Source organism: Bos taurus, chromosome 14 (assembly GCF_002263795.3).
Source record: "Bos taurus isolate L1 Dominette 01449 registration number 42190680 breed Hereford chromosome 14, ARS-UCD2.0, whole genome shotgun sequence".
NCBI lineage: Eukaryota > Metazoa > Chordata > Mammalia > Artiodactyla > Bovidae > Bos > Bos taurus.
This window is the reverse complement of record NC_037341.1, coordinates 26,838,307-26,855,863: the sequence shown is the minus strand read 5'-3', so window position 1 is coordinate 26,855,863 and position 17,557 is coordinate 26,838,307. Positions and strand designations below refer to the sequence as shown.

At 40.7% G+C, this 17,557-nt stretch overlaps 1 protein-coding gene across 2 annotated transcripts in view; it reads right to left on the bottom strand.

The window, feature by feature from the left end:
- The window catches only part of CLVS1 (clavesin 1), a 175,607-nt gene extending 158,805 nt beyond the window's left edge, over positions 1 to 16,802 (bottom strand). The window contains exons 1-2 of one of the 2 annotated variants that reach the window (XM_025001621.2): positions 16,558 to 16,802; positions 370 to 997 (exon numbers count right to left, since the gene is read on the bottom strand). In XM_025001621.2, the coding sequence (XP_024857389.1) occupies positions 370 to 824 (455 nt within the window). In that variant the 5' untranslated portion in view covers positions 825 to 997; positions 16,558 to 16,802. Of the gene's footprint in view, positions 1 to 369; positions 998 to 16,557 lie in introns of those variants that run through there. The other variant, NM_001206009.1, reaches the window with a different exon arrangement.
- Positions 16,803 to 17,557: the final 755 nt, after the last annotated feature.

Sequence of the window (17,557 nt, the reverse complement as noted above, 5' to 3'; positions counted from 1 at the left end):
TGTGGATGAAGATAAAGAGTGCATGCATGCGTGCTAAGTAGCTTCAGTCATGCCTGACTCTGTGCTACTCTATGGACTGTAGCCTGACAGGCTCTGCTGTCTGTGGGATTCTCCAGGCAAGAATACTGGAATGGGTTGCCATGCCCTCTTCCAAGGGATCTTTCTGACCCATGGATTGAACCCACATATGTTAATGTTTCCTGTATCAGCAGTCAGGTTCTTTACCACTGGCACCATCTAAGAAGCTGGATGTAGAGAATATATATGTTTAAATAAAAGCCCATTATCCATAAAGGCTTGTAGCCCCAAACATGCAGTGACGATGCTTATGAAACAGAGGAACCAAATAAAGACACTATCTACATTTACCTACTCTGATCCCAATTGGCTGCGAACAGCAAAAGAATCTTCCTGCCGTAGTGATCACGGTTTTCCAACACTCCAGGGAACCCATCGATGAGAGCCCTCTTAATGCCAGGATCATCAGCCTTGAAGTTTTTGAACATGTCCAGGTTTAGCTGGCGGTACTGGAAGTACTGGGCCAGGAGTCTGAAGGCATCTGCTTGGTGAAACTTCCTGGCTCGGAGAAACCTCAGGATGAAGGCATCATCTGTGCGTAAGAATCCAATGTCAGGCCTGGTGATGATCATGTCTCTGACTTGCTGGATATCCTGGTGTAAAACGTCTGGGTTTTCATTCAGTTCCAGGCGTGCTTTCTCTATAGTCTCTGGGCTGAGTCCAGCCTGTAAATGGGTCATCTTGGCCGAATCTCCTTTCAAAGTGCTTAATTTCTGATGTTTGGGAAGAAAAGAGACTGGTCCCATTCACGTGATGGTCTGCTGAAATCGTGGCCCATTCAACAGTCTTTTTACCACCAAGCTGCCACTGAAATAGACAAGCAGAGGCTCTTCTTTCTGTTCCTGGAAAATGGTTGGACATTCAGATTCTATGTGGTGGTGGCCAGACAGAAGAGAAGCCAAACCAAGGCCATTGCTTACTGCAAAACAAATACACACAAGAGAGATAAATAGATGATAGAAAGAAGGTCTGGGCAAATGACCTGGAACTCAGAAAAGCAGTATATTATGCTGTAGAGCTGATTAGAAGAATAAAGGGTATATATTATTTAAAATAGGGTCTTTGATATAATTTCGTTATTCACACCTTCAGTACGTAATGGGCTTCCCTGATAGTTCAGTTGGTAAAGAATCTGCCTGCAGTGCAAGAGATCCCGGTTTGATTCCTGGGTCAGGAAGATCTGCAGGAGAAGGAATAGGCTACCCACACCAAGTATTCTTGGGCTTCCCTTATGGCTTAGCTGGTAAAGAACCCTCCTGCAATGTGGGAGACCTGGGTTTGATGCCTGTGTTGGGAGAAGGGAAAGGGTACCACTCCAGTATTCTGGCCTGGAGAATTCCATGGACTGTATAAACCATGGGTTGCAGAGTCAGACACGACTGAGTGACTTTCGCCTTCACTTTTCAGTGTGTAATATGCAAGTCTTTGCAATACTTTTAGGAAGTTTTTAATGATACTGACTAATTAACAGTCTAAAGTCAGACAGCTTGCTTTTTTAATGAGTTACCCAAGAAAAGAGAAAAATCCTCCTCTGTTGCAGCCTGTTTTATGGGGCCGTTCACAGGCATTCAATCAGAGACATTAGGGCCTCCATTAGCTTCTTTTCTCAGTTTCTTTCACAGAAATACCCCCTTTTTTAAAGGCAGCCATTTGCAGCTTAACAGTGAAAAGCGGCTTTTAAAAGTCACCCTATTGTAACCCCATGGTACCTAATTACTCAAACTGAACTAAATGAACTGGAGCAGGGAGAGAAGGACAGGCTTATGGCTGGAAGCTTGACCTTCGATAATCCAATTCAACAGCAATGAGAGAGAGGCTCATGTGAGGACATTTCCCAGCAGTTTCACTCTTCTGCTGAGGACAAAAGGTCTTGGAACTCTTAGTTGTCTTCTTTCCTTGCCCAATATCCATATGGACTTCAAGGTCATTTTTTGGTATAACTTTTCTATTATCCTAAGATATTACTTTACTTATGATAATGATTAAATTCTTTGTTTCATTTTTCCCTTGGTGAAATGTCTTTATTTTTAATTTATTTTTTATTGAAGAATAGTTGAATTGCAATGCTTTGTTAATTACTGTTATACAGCAAAGTGACTCAGTTATTCTTTTTCATATTCTTTTCCATTATGGTTTATCATAGGATATTGAATATAGTTTCCTGTGCTATGCAGTAGGACATTGCTTTTTTTATTTTTTCCATTCTATATATGCCAGTTTGCATCTGCTAATCCCAAACTCCCAATCCAGCCCTCTCCCACCCTCCTCTCCCTTGGCAACCACCAATCTGCTCTCTATATGTGATTCTATTTCTGTCTCACAGATAGGTTCATTTGTGTTATATTTTAGATTCCACATCTAAGAGATATCATATGGTATTTGTCTTTCCCTTTCTGACCTGCAATCCCAATCCTAGGCATATAACCAGACAAAACTATAATTCAAAACGATACATGTTCACAGCAGCACTTTTCACAGTAGCCACGACATGGAAACAATCTAAATGCCCATTGACAAATGAATGAATAAAGAAGACGTGGTACCTATACACCATTGACAAATGAATGGAAAAAAGATGTGGTACATACACAAAACTGAGTACTACTCAGTCATAAAAAAGAATCGTGAACTTCCAGATGTTCAAGCTGGATTTCAAAAAGTCAGAAGAACCAGAGATCAATTTGCCAACATCTGCTGGATCACTGAAAAAGCAAGAGAGTTCCAGAAAAACATCTACTTTTGCTTTATTGACTACACCAAAGCCTTTGACTGCCGGGAGCCGGCGTGAGGACCTCCACCCGTGGCAAAGGTCATGAGGAAGGAGGCGGGATTGAGCCTCAGGAGTCCCCCTGGAAATTCTTGAGCATCTACCCCCATAACCAGAGCCTGCCTACTTTACTACTTTGTGCTCACCTACACCTCTGACTTTACTGGGGGCTGTCCCCCACCACCTCTTTCAGAGAAGGAGTTAACTTAGAGCTCCAGTTAATAATAATTCCTGGGCGTGATAGGAGTGTTTCAACCTACAAACTCCTCTGAAGGTTCTCTAGCCTGCCTGACAGGCTTGTCCGGCCACATGTGATTGCTCATGGCCTCCCAACCATGAGAGGCACAAGATGCTTTAAACCTTCTAAAAACAGGTTCTTTAGAGAAGTTAGAAAACTATTAGTATAAGTATAGTGGGCTGATTAGAAATTGTATTGGTGAAGGGTTTTTCATTTGTTAAGCCAATGTTTCCTGCGAAGTCTCCACATCCCCTGCCCTTATACACATTAATGAATATATAGAAGAAATAAGTATTAACCTTTGATATTAATCACATTAGACCTTAGGCTAAGCAAATTCTTTCCTTAATTAAAACCCACTACACCCTCACCCTATAGGAATGTAACTTTATCTGGTACCTTCGGAAGGTGGCGTCTGTTTTAAGAATAATCACCTCTGGAGAAATAAGTGTTCTGGTTGACTGACCGCTGTCACAAGGAGAGGGTCATAAATTGTCAGCAGGCCCCCTGGCCAGAAGATGATGTAACACCCCTAAGACCTCTGTATACATTTGTGTGAAGCACCTGACTTTAATAAAAGTCAGGACTGCTGACCCCGCGTGACTTTGGTATAACATCTCAGTGTATAAAAACAAACCCTGGAAAATAAAGAATGGGGATCAGTTCCTCGAAAGACTGGTCTCCCCATGTCGTTCTGTCTCTCAAACTCTGGCTGAGTTTCCATCTGGAGCGCGGAGCCCGCCAAGCTTACTAATTTTGCCTGGGTTTCTAAGATCCGACTGGGGAGGCCTCAGTGTCTCCTCTCCTTCGGGAGAACGGAAGGATGCCTGCAGCCTACATAAGTGGTGCAAACTTCTTGTCTTGAAGTTTTATTGGTTTCCTACGTAAACCAAGCTACTCAGCCTCTTTTCTCCACTGAATTTTCCTGCTGAGCTATCCTCATTCTATTACTCTTTATATCTCTAATTAATATCTAATTAAAGCCAGTGTATTTGCCAATGCCGTCTCTCCTTTGAATTTCCCTGGATCCACCGGGGCTGGACCCCGGCAAGTGGCGCCTGATTTGACTGTGTGGATCACAACTAACTGTGGAAAATTCTTAAAGAGAAGGGATACCAGACCACCTGACCTGCCTGTTAAGAAATCTGTATGCAGGTCAAGAAGCAAGAGTTAGAACTGGACATGGAACAGCAAACTGGTTCCAAATTGGGAAAGGAGTACGTCAAGGCTATATATTGTCACCCTGCTTATTTAATTTATATGCAGAGTACATCATGTGAAATGCCAGGTTGGATGAAGCACAAGCTGGAATCAATATTGCTGGGAGAAATGTCAATAACCTCAGATATGCAGATGACACCACCCTTATGGCAGAAAGTGAAGAGGAACTAAAGAGCCTCTTGATGAAAGTGAAAGAGGAGAGTGAAAAAGTTGGCTTAAAACTCAACATTTAGAAAACTAAGATCATGGCATCCAATCCCATTACTTCATGAGAAATAGATGGGAAAACAATGGAAACAGTAAGAGACCTTATTTTGGGGGCTCCAAAATCACTGCAGATGGTGACTGCAGCCGTGAAATTAAAAGAAGCTTGCTCCTTGGAAGAAAAGCTATGACCAACCTAGATACCACATTAAAAAGCAGAGACATTACTTTGGCAACAAAAGTCCATCTAGTCAAAGCTATGATTTTTCCAGTAGTCATATATAGATGTGAGAGTTGGACTATAAAGAAAGCTGAGTGCCAAAGAATTGATGCTTTTGAACTGTGGTGTTGGAGAAGACTCTTGAGAGTCCCTTGGACAGCAAGAAGATCCAACCAGTCAATCCTAAAGGAAATCAGTCCTGAATATTCATTGGAAGGACTGATGCTAAAGCTGAAACTCCAATACTTTGGCCGCCTGATGCGAAGAACTGACTCATTTGAAAAGACCCCGATGCTGGGAAAGATTGAAGGTGGGAGGATAAGGGATGACAGAGGATGAGATGGTTGGATGGCATCACCGATGCAATAGATATGAGTTTGATTAGGCTCCGGGAGTTGGTGATGGACAGGGAGGCCTGGCATGCTGCAATCCATGGGGTCGCAAAGAGTCAGACACGACTGAGCAACTGAACTGAACTGATAAGAAAGAATGAAATTAATGCTGTTGGTAGCAACATGGATGCAACTAGAGATTAGCATACTTAATGATTGTTTTAAGCCCCTCGGGCTTTTGTATCTAAATGGTATACAGACAAATGCTCACATTATTTGCATCTTTCTCATTTTAAATGTTTAAGCTCTCTCAGACATCAGTTTGGTCTAACCTAGAAGTACCAAAAATCAGAAGACATTAGGTTTAAAAAAACTTGGAGGCGTGTATTTTTTTCCCCTAGCTTTCCTAGATCAAACAGTATTTGCAATAATAGGCAGAACATTTACTTACAACATAATTATTAACACTTTATCATACAAAATAATTTTAAAGATAAAATGATTCTTTCAACTTAATTTAGGACTAGCTGTAATTTCTATAGGGAGATAATCACTTCACACATTTCTGCTTTATATTGCCTTTGTGATAGATGAAAATGGGTTCAGGTAATTAGTATTCATTTTCAAGAATGAATGTAGAATAGTAAAAGTTTTATTTATAAAACGTTGGCTTTGGAAAGTAATTTGTTAAAAGTAACATTTAGCTATGAAAGTGAGAAAATAAGTGTAACAACGTCTTTATTCTCACTGATTCCAAAACTGAAGATAGTAAAGGAATATAGTGCTCTATGAACTAGTCCCAGGATTGGAAGAATGTTTAAAATCCATCTAGTTCAATGTCCATCTGATGTTAAAATTCCCTCTTTAACAACCTCACCACACTCTTTCAAAAAGTTCCCTTGTCTGATGTCTCCCTCTTCAAATTCTTCCCTGGACTTCCCTGGTGGCTTAGACGGTAAAATATCTGCCTACAATGCGGGAGACCCAGGTTCAGTCCCTGGGTCAGGAAGATCTCCTGGAGAAGGAAATGGCAACCCACTCCAATATTCTTGCCTGGAAAATCCCATGGATGGAGGAGCATGGTAGGCTACAGTCTACGGGGTCACAAAGAGTTGGACACAACTGAGCAATTTCACTTCTTCAAAATCACCTCGATACCCACTGTGTGCTTCCTTGGTGGCTCAGACGGTAAAGAATCCACCTGCAATGCGGGAGACCTGGGTTTGATTCCTGGTTTGGGAAGATCCCCTGGAGGAGGAAATGGCAACCCACTACAGTATTCTTTCCTGGAAAATCCCCATGGACAGAGATCCTGGCAGGCTACAGTCCATGGAGTTGCACAGAGTTGGACATGACCGAGAGACTAAGCACACAGCATACCCATGGCAATCTATCTTGACTCTCACCAACCAGTGGCTGAGATGATCATATAGTTTATTTCCAAATTTAGACACCAAGAGGCACTAATAACAATAATACTGGGACAACAAGCAGAACTGGGGACAGTGCCGAGCAAACCCAGATGATCCCTCTACTAGTGCATGGCCTTTCTGTCGCTCCTGCCAGTGGACAGATTTCAGCACCCACTTATGTATGGGTGACCCCATTAGCATTTGATGTTGATGACTTCTTAAAACTATTTTCCCACTCTTTTCTGTAATTCCATGCACCCTATTTTTCTCCCAACCTCTGTTCATTCCTGCTCCATCTTCTTATGTGCTCATCACTTCTATGTATTGTTTTCCAGGGTCCAACCATGATTTAACCACCTACATGTGGGTGACTTCAGTCCATAGCTCTCTCCTGATGCTCAGGTGTACTCATATATCCAGCTGCTTACTGAACACCCCCACCTAGATGTCCCCTAGGCCCCACACACTCAATATGTTCAAAACTGAATTCATCATAGTTCCTTATCCTGAATCTGCTTTCCACCTCCCCCTCTTACTGACTGACATCATCTGTGTCATTTCCCACGCTGGAAGCCTGGGCGTCAACTATTATTCCATCCCCTCCCTTACTGCCCACATTCAGGCAATCACTTCCATAATATTTCTCAGATCTTCCCAATTCTTTCCATCCATTTTCACGGTCTTTGTTTAGACCACGTCACCACTCATCTGTTTAGTCCTGCAATATCCTCTCGATGGTATCCTTGCTGCCAACCTTGACTTTCCCTTGTCCATTCTTTGTATTAAAATTGAAATCTTCTCATGTGACTCCTTTTTTAAAACTAATTTTTACTGAAGTATAGCTGCTTTACAAAGTTGTGTTACTTTTCTACTGTATAGCAAAGTCCATCGGTTCTATGTATTCATATATCCCCCCTTTTTTGGATTTCCTTCTCATTTAGGTCACTCCAGAGCACTGAGTAGGGTTCCCTGAGCTGTATAGTAGGTTCTCATGAGTTATCTATTTTATACATAGCATCAATAGTGTACATATGTCAATCTCAATCTCCCAATTCATCCCAGCCCCCCACGTCACTCCTTGATCAGCATCAGTCAATAGCTTCCAGTTGTTCTAGGATGAAATATAAAACCCTGTGACATGGACCTGGTTTCCGAAACTCTGGTCCCCATCTGTGTCCCCAGACTCACCATCCATCCGTGCTGCCACACCAAGACACTTGTGGTCTCTTCCCTAGCCCTTGGGCCTTGGACAAAGATGCTCCCTCTGTCTAGAACAACCACTGACTGACTCCTCTTACCCTTAAGGCGTCATCACTGAAGGAGTCACCACCCAGGAACTCTCTCTCCCCTTCAGAGGTCATGTGTAGTCCCCTCACCCTTACCAAAATGACACTTATCACCAGTTTCCCTTTCCCTCCTTACTCCAAACTCCTCACTCAGAATCTCCCTAATTACCTGATCTTAATCATTTGTGTTTCCCCAGCACAGTCTCTGACACACAGAGGGTTTGTGCCATGCGCAGAGACTCTACATTGTGTTTACTGCCTAGCCTCAGTGTCTGGGACAGTGCCTGCACTAAGTAGGCGCCGTATGTATACATCCATATAGAACAAATGCATAAAGTAGTCACAATGTTGGTTCACTGAGTGAGTAAGTGGTTTCCCCTTCTGTTTCTGTACCTCAAGGAATGTTTTCCTAAAAGGTGTTGCAGCTGCCTTCATTTCCCTCCTTATATACAAAGTAATTTGTTCCTAGAAGAAGTTAGCCTAGGCACATTGTACTTCAGATCTTTGCCTCTTTGAAGCATTCTGGGTGAGGTTCAGGGTTCCAACCTTGGCACAATGTGCTCAGAGTACAAAGCACAGCAAAGGCTGGTCCCTGACAGAATATTTAAAGCTGCTGGGAGCAACTTCCTTACCTTACAGTTCAGAGAACTCAACAACGTTTCCAAGATAAATTACAATGGGTTCAGGGGGAGAGTTGAAGCTGCATTTTTCATGGCCCACATCTACACATAGTTATGCCTCCAATCTATAATCTCTGAAATAAATTTGCTCCGCTCTATATCTTTATTCTGTGCTCAGCATACAGTGAGAGTTGCTGGAGAGAGTGCCCAAGCCAGGGTCACCAGTTTTCATGCTTAGGATGAAATAGACATTTTCCATTAAAGTCAAATCCTTCAGTTCAGAAATCTGAATAGACTTCTACTTAAATAATAACTTCCATCAATAATATTTAAGGTACTAAAAATACTGTGCTATACAAGAATGTTCTTCAGATATAGCATTTTTAATTGTGATATTTTTTGTTCACACAAAGGATTTGGTTCTCATTCAATGTTTCTGAATTGGTCAAACAACTATAAAGAATACATTGGACTTGATATCACCTGAAGAAGTCAGAGTGGTTTTTGTCCTGGTGGTATAATAAGAATTGCTTTAATTTGGTATTTATTATCACTGTGTTTGTTATGTCCCAGACACTTGCGTACTCTAATTTTTTACATGGTATATTATTTAATTCTTGTGCTGTGTGCTAAGTCGTTTCTGTTGTGTCCAACTCTTTGCCACCCCATGGACTGTAGCCCATCAGGCTCCTCTGTCCATGCAATTCTCCAGGCAAGAATACTGGGGTGGGTTGTGTTTCCTCCTCCTGTTTGGGGATCATCCCAACACAAGGATCCACGGAACCCACGTCTCATGTCTCCTGCATTGGCAGGTATGTTCTTTACCACTTGTGCCACCTGGGAATTTACTAGCTCAATTTTATGAGATGAGTATATTATTGTCCCCATTTTTCAGATGAGGAGATAGGCACAGAAGATGGTAAATGACTTTCCCAGAGTTACACAGTTACCAAGAAGCAGAACTGGGTTTAAGCTTATATTTCTAAAGTCCCATATTCCTTACTATGGTGCTCTTCTATCCTTATATATAGCAGAGAGGTTCTAATATTTACTACTTAAGACCTCTGTCACCTTCAGCTAGTTACCGTCACTCTCAGAACCTTGCTCTCCTTTCCTGAAATCCCTTCCGGCCTTACTCTTATATAAGCTTAAATATGCCTATGGGGTTAATAGACAGTTTTAGGTAGCCTAGCATCTGACTGTACAAATGTGCGGTTACCATCTTGTCCTCATTTTTCATTGGCAGATGGACTATTTAAAATCTAGCTATCTGTGACTTTTCAAGCCATCATTGATTTTTGCTTTCTTTATGTATGTTCCTAGGGCTTGACACTGGGAATGACAAGTCAGAAGCCTTGACACTCTGTTTGAAGGACTGATACTTTGGCATTCCTAGTAGAGTCCCAAGCGTGGCCCAGGTATTGAAATGTGTTTGATAACGTCAAAGGGACACTTTTGGTGGGTTCCTATGAGCCTCAGAAACTCCTCTTCCACTTCCGATTGGGTCCTAAATGATTCTTTTGTTTAGAGATTGTTCCAGATACACGAAGAGTAGCTCAGTACAGTCTCTGAGGAGCCCATGGTAGGAGTTTACTTCCGTCTCTAATCCATGCTTTTTCTAACAAGCTAGAAATTCAGATAGTGGTATTTTTGTATGAGGAGGAGAAAAGAAGAGTCTTCATATGATGATATTTTAAATCATGGCATCCGCAGATTCCAGATTTATACTGCATCTCAAATTTCCATTAGAAAAAAATATATATCTGTATATTTCCTCATATAGAATTCAGTTTAAGAAAGTGTATTTGCCCATAAACACACTTATAAACACATACCGTAGTCTTTATGCACCAAGGAATCTAGGTGGAAAATCATTTCAGAAAGTATAATTCAAATAAAATCTATTTCAGTTACTTTATAATCTATTATTCTCACTTATTTCATTATCTTTAGAAACATACATTAAATATAGTGGAAACAATCAGAATAATAATAACCATGTCTTATTTACAAATATGTACATATGCATAAGTATTATTTCAAAGCATTTTACATCACTTATCTTTTTTCATCATTACAATGATCCCACAATAGGTGGAATAAAGATAATTCCTTAGGAGATTCTGAGAACCATGTGAAATGATGTAGGTAAAAGTGCTTTGAAAATGAAAAGCTCTGGTTTACATTTACTGTAATATTCTTGTTGAAACCACACTTTTAGTGTGTCCAAGAAAATAAAAAGATACTGAGCTTAGAACACCTAACACCAGGTATTAAGTCAGATAATGAGCTAGTGTTAAAACTGAGGGAAAAAACAAACATGTGTTGACTATTTGTTACATACCTTGGACTTTGATATTATGTGGTCTAATCTCCACACAACCTTTAAACCTGGATTATTACTCATCAGATAAAATGATAAATATGAGATTTAGGTAGAGTAAGTATAGATGGAAGAACAAAGACTCACCCAAGTCTTCCTGACTTGAAGATCATGTTCTGTTCACTGTCCAACCCTGACTCAGAAAAGGTGCTTTTTCTATACCAGCCTGGGTACTAATGCTCTCGGGTTCATTCTCACAATAGGCACAGACCTACACCCCATCAATCCTCAGGAAGAGTGATTAAGGGGTGTGGCCAAATTGGGAAGAATTTGGGAATTTGACCACAATTGGCCAAATTTGGGAAGAAACAGTATGTTGTTGTCATGACCAGAAAGATGAAATCTATAAATTCTAAATATTATTTGAAATATGAGAACATCAATAACAATGAACAAAACATCAAATATCTATTGCTTCGGGATGTTCTAGGTAATACAAAGAACAATTTTAAGTACACATAGCTTTATATTAATACAAATGTAAGATTAGAAACTATACCTATATTTGTTTTGTGAGTTTCTCTTCTAAGAAAAAAATGAAGAATGAACCTCAGTGATAAAACTTTTCACTTGAGAGTCTAATTAACTACCTCAGCCATCAATAAATGTGAAAGATATGTTTCAGAATTTTTAGTGTGTATTGAATTAGGTGAACACTTATGGATCTTCACCTTTCTAAATTCTCACTTCTACTTTTTTCATGGAATATGCATTTCCCCCTAGAAATGCTGAAAGGAATTTTTACACTGAATAACATAAAAATAGATCTGGCTGATAGATCAAAACCAAAATCAAAAGTCACAATGAGCAAAAATCTTTTTTTCAAGTACAATTCTATTTGAAATCTTTCCTGAAAGATAACATGCTTCCTTACTGCCAATGGAGCCTATATTTAAATCTCAGAGGTTGGTTGATTACAACATTCGATGGTGCTGACCAAGAAGGAGTCTGATTTCCAAATGATGAATTTCAGATTGACCATTAGGTTTCCCTGGTGGCTCAGATGGTAAAGAATCTGCCTGCAATGCAGGAGACCTCGGTTCTATCCCTGAATTGGGAAGATCCCCTGGAGAAGGGAATGGCAACCCACTCCAGTATTCTTGCTTGGAGAATTCCACGGACAGAGGAGCCTGGCAGACTACAGTCCGCAGGGTCACAAAGAGTTGAACATGACTGAGAGACTAACACACACATTAGTGCTTGTAGGACTTGTCTGCATAAGTAATGGCAAAGGAACACAAGCCCTGTGAGTAATAAATTGGACACCAGTCCATTGACTCTCTATCTAACATTCACCAACTTGCAGAAAAGAGCTATCTGTACCGGGGGCAGGCAAGTCATCTGGAAGGACAAAGGGGAGACCTTTAATCATCTGAAAGTGTAGTATGGCTAGAATTTAGCCTCTGGCTTATGGTCAACGTTCTATCACCTTTAGCTCAGTCCTACCCCAGGGCTTACCCTTGCCACATAAATATTCCTTATATAGAATCCCTTGGCTCCCTTTAGAATAGCAACTAAGCACACAGTCATCTGTCCCATTTGGTCTTGCTCTTAAGAAAGAATAAAAGTCAATTGGAATGAGTTCTATCAGAGTAGAGATGCTGAAAAGTGAAAGTGAAAGTTGCTCAGTCGGGTTCGACTCTTTGCGTCCCGAACTTCTACCCACAATAGATGCCGGAGCAGAAATAGAACAGACTGGGACTCAGATGAAGTGAACATGCTTGACAAAAGATGGTGTCCTGTTCTAGGACAATCTATAAAATTGTTATCCTTTTAGTTTGCCTTGGAACAAGTAATACAAGGAGTTAAAGGGAAAGACAATATGTAAGGAAGGAATGAGGTTTTTCAGCCTCTTTATTGTGTTAGATAGAAAAGTTTTTAACTGAAGTAGTGGCAGTTTGTGGTGTGTGCACGTGCTCAGTCATGTCCAACTGTTTGCAACCCCATGGACTATAGTCCACCAGGTGCCTCTATCCATGGGATTTCCCAGGCAAGAACACTGGAATGAGTTGCCATTTCCTTCTCCAGGGGATCTTCCCGACCCAGGGATTGAACTCGTCTCATGCTTTGCAGGTAGATTCTTTACTGCTGAGCTGCCTGGAAAGCCCACACATTAGACAAAATGCCTTTTAATTACAGAGCCTGGGATTGGCATTCCCAACTGCCACAAATTCTCTCTTATTTCCTCCAGAGCTACAAAATAGTGAACACTGTATACACTATGGACTTGACACATACACAGGTATGGAACTTTATATAAGATGTTTGAGCAATAACACAGACTGAATTGACATGATATAATTTTTAGGGAGGGGCTTCCCTGGTGGCTCAGACTGTAAAGAATCCACCTGCAATGTGGGAGACCTGGGTTTGATCCCTGGGTTGGAAGATCCCCTGGAGGAGGGCATGGCAACTCACTCCAGTGTTCTTGCCTGGAGAATCCTCATGGACAGAGGAGCCTGGCAGGCTGCGTTCCATGGGGTTGCAAAGAGTCGGACATGACTGAGCAACTGAGCACAGCACACAGCACAATCTTAGGGAGAAGAGATGGAGAAAGTTGTATGCACAGTATCTGCAAAGTGGGTATTTAGTTAAAAGAGTCCAGAAGACAAATGTGGATCATCTCAAACACATATGGGGAAATTCCTACTGGTTCAGAAGTCAGGAAGAAGAAAAGCTCATAGAAAACTAGCCTCCCACACAGATATTTTCACATGATAATGGGTCTATAAAGGGGGAGAATAGGGTTACCTGGCCAGAGACAACATAATAAAAGGGCTGTGGAAGTCAGCAGATGTAGTTAAAAATAATAAACTTATTAGCTGAACAAATGAAAGCCTTTTTGTGGAGAGGAGAGTGACCAGTTGATTCCCATATCCATGAAGTTTCAAGCCAGAGAAGATAAACTTCCATTAAGCTAAGAAAAACTTGGATTGAAAATTAAGCAGTTTTCTCTAGAGAAATGTAACACTTGGGGCTGACGTTATAGGCTACAGTTTTAGAGTCATTCATACTGTGGATCTTCTGAAGCTTATTCTTGTAAAACCTGGATAAAATGAATAATAATGGAAAGAATCCAAAATTGGAAGAAAATGTAATGGGGGAGAAAATCTCTATTGGCTTGAGGGGTATTTCTGAGCTGACTGCACGTGACCAGATTTCATACTTTGTAAACACACTCATCTATGTTACCTCGTTTGGGTCATTGTGTAACAGGAAAGCAGAGAATATCCAAGTGAGCATGGATCCATTTACTAAGGATGGCTCTGCTGGAGAAACATGTAAAATCATTAGTAGACTCCTCAAGGCTACAAAGGTGTCCCTTTGTAAAGCCTGCAGAAATGAGCAGACACCACCCATTCTGAAGAGTTCTAGATCCCCCCTTTTGGAACTGAAGCCCCTTCCAGCTTTATATTCCATGACTCTAATAGATACACCTCTCTGTGAACATGTCTGCAAATGTATGATGCCACTTTGCTGGAAAATATGTTTTCTGTTCACCTTTAAATCCATCATATAAATGAGAAAGTTGTATTTGTAATTATGAAAAAAAGCAAGGTAGCACTTAATAGAAAAGAAGGGAGAAGCCAGGATAGTGGCACTCCATAAAAATTAGTAAACTCGGTATAATATTTAGTCAAAGAAAGGCATCACTTCTGAGACAGATGCCTGTAAATCTCACTGAAGCAGCATTGTTCTGCAATTTCCCCAGCCCCAGGAAATTGTATTAGGTACAGGAAGAAGTAGCATTGAAGACAGTCGATTCCTGGCCTGAGTTTCTGGTTCAAAGCAGCTAAAACTGGCTATATGTACACTTTTTAAAATTGCCTGAGTGGAACCATTCTTTGCAGAAATATAAGGGAAGGGAAGGAGTTTTAAGAATCTGGTTGCTTGGGGCCCTGAGGGGTCCAGTTTACAGTGGATATTACCAATCTAAGGACAATACATGGATGACCAGATTTTCTTCTTCCCTAAAATCCATTTCACCAGGTATTTTTGCTAGTTTTATTGATTTGAGTTCAAAAGTGAGCCAATTTTAGGTGCAGATAGAATTAATTAACAGCAGTAGACAGCTTTTGACAAAATACTACTATTCCTCATTTAAGAAGAGTATTTGGTATGATTTTTTCCTCAAAACTTCTTCCAGCAGATAGATACTTGTTTCTGAGGATTTTTTTGTTTGTTTGCTTGTTTTACAATGCCTCTGATGATGAGCAAGCTGATTTAGACACGACTTGCTGCTTTTTCTCTTTAAAGAGACAGAATAAATGTATAGGGGCAATTTTTAATCAACATTTACTGTGCTCTGCTTTAAACTTGGTTGTTACTTGTGACTGACATTATTGCCATATGCAAATATGATCCATCTCTTTTTTAATAAAGATGTTGATTTTATGAAAAACAATTTGCTTTAAAAACCCAACATTTTACTGTTCAGTAATAACTAATTAAATGAGTACCCACCAAAAGATTCTTATTTATGACAGGCTCAGGCACTTATTTTCTGAGATATGTTGGCTCTTATAAAACAGATGAACCCGGTTAAATCAAAGAGGTGCTAGGACTTGGGTTTGGACCTTCAAGATATCCGAAGACCCCAGCTTCCTTTCAGCTGAGAGAGAAAATCTTAGTACTCTAAAAGCAGAACCTGGTAGAACACAGTTAACATAAAATGCCTTTTCAATTTTTTTCAGTCTATTTATTACCCTTTACTATTATACGAAAATTGTGTTATCACCTAATTACTGAGAAAGCACACAAAAATCTCGCCTTCCAAATCTGACTCGGTCCTTGACTAGGATGAACAAAGCCAGACCATCTGCTCTGAATATCATTACCACTTTGGCCATTTGGGCAAAGGATCTATCTTCTCTGCTTCAAAAAGAGGTTTAAGATCAGAAAATTGAAATTAAATAAGTAGACAGGAAGAGATATTTGGACAAATAACACTTTCCAACAAAAGCCCTATTTGTTAGGTTATTATCATCATCATCATCATCATTTTAATTTTCATTCTAGCCACAGAGTTAACCTTTGGGGTCTCCATTTTACAAGACATTTTAGTAAAAAAAAAAAAAAAAAACTTAATTCTGGAGTTTCTGCCATAAACGCTTAGGAAGAAAACTGGCATGTGGGTGAATGTGAGTCATCAGTCACCCCCACCCTGCTTCCTGGTGATTCTCCATTGGAAAACCAGAAACTCGGATTGAGTGTATACATCTATTTCACCAGAATAATACTATACCCCAGGCCATGTTAATTTCCTGAACTAAACAGTCCCTAATCTGCTGAAAGGCAGCTGGCTAACTGCTGGTGTCTGGCAAGTACCCCATCTGTCCCCCTGCCTGGGGGCTCTCTCTCCTGTCTTCACTTTCCCTTTCTCTCAAGCAGGCGTCTCTCTTTGTTTTCAGGGCTGTAGTCTACCTGAACTTTGCTTTCCATGCCTGAAAACTTGGGCTCTTTTCCTCTATCCTGCGGACCTCCGGCTTTGTCTAAGTGACAAGACACAGTTGTGTTGACGGTAGTTACGGCGCTGGTGATGATGGAGATCATGACGGTGATGGTGGAGATGGGGGTGCTGATGGTGTAAGGAGCGCAGGCTGAGCGGGCGCCGGGAGGAGGATGGACCACGGAGGCGGTGAGAGTGGGGTGCGAGAGGGATGGTGTGCGGAGGGATTGCAGGTGGGAGCTGTCCACGCACCGAAGTGCTGAAACGCCGCAGCCATGGCATCGCAGGAGCGGGGAAAGGCGGGGAAGCGGTGCAAATACAGAAGGGAGAAAAAAGGCAACAAATACCTTCACACGGCCGCCCAGCCTTGCTTTGGTAATGTGTTTCTGCAGGTGTCCTCGGTGCTGAGCTGAGTGGGTGAGATCCCCTATTCTGGCAGGTTCGGGCTCAGATTTCTCTAGAAAGCTGTGAATGAGAGCCCCGGCTCCAAGGGGCTGTGATTTTTGGTAGGAGGCGTGTGCGCCCGAGACTCTGTCCTTCTATACGGAGCTTGGCTTTCCCCTGGGTCCTAAATGCCTCCACACCCTTGCTCTCCCCCGAGGTTCCGTCAAGACAATACGGAGAATTATTGCAATTTTACAACATGTGGGACAAAAAGTACTTACCATTAATCACCCCCTCCCGCTTCCACACACAAAACCTTAAAAACAGAACCTTTTAAACAAATTAACGCAAACGCTGAAAGAGAATCTGTGTGTGTGTGTGTGTGTGTGTGTGTGTGTGTGTGTGTATAAATGTAACAGATGAAAAAGTACCACAAACCTATGGGGAAAAGGATGGATTATTTCATTAAGAAATTGTGGTAAGAAAATGAACGATTTGGAAAAGATTCAAATTAAAGTCCCATCGTACCAAATTAATTCCACCTGGATTAAAGAGCGAAATAAAGTAAAATTTAATAATAATAAAAAAAAAGCTGGAAGAACATGAGAAATATATTTACTGATTTCAGGATAAGGAAGGCTTTCTAAGCACCAGAGGAACAGAAGGAATCATAAAGAAAAAAGGGCAATAAGTTTGAGTGCATAAGAATACTTTTGAATGTTAAAAATATCATAACAAAGTAAATATAAATGACCACTTGGAAAAAATTGCAACAAATATGTTTCATCCATAAAATAACTCACATATCAAAAGAAATATACTATCAGTCTAAGATTAAAAAGGAGAACAAACATACAACAAGGAATTCACTAAAGAAAGGTAAATGCATTGTAAACCTATTTTTTTCATCAACCTCTCTTATAAACACAGATATGTAATTTAAAATAGTGTAATTTTGATTGA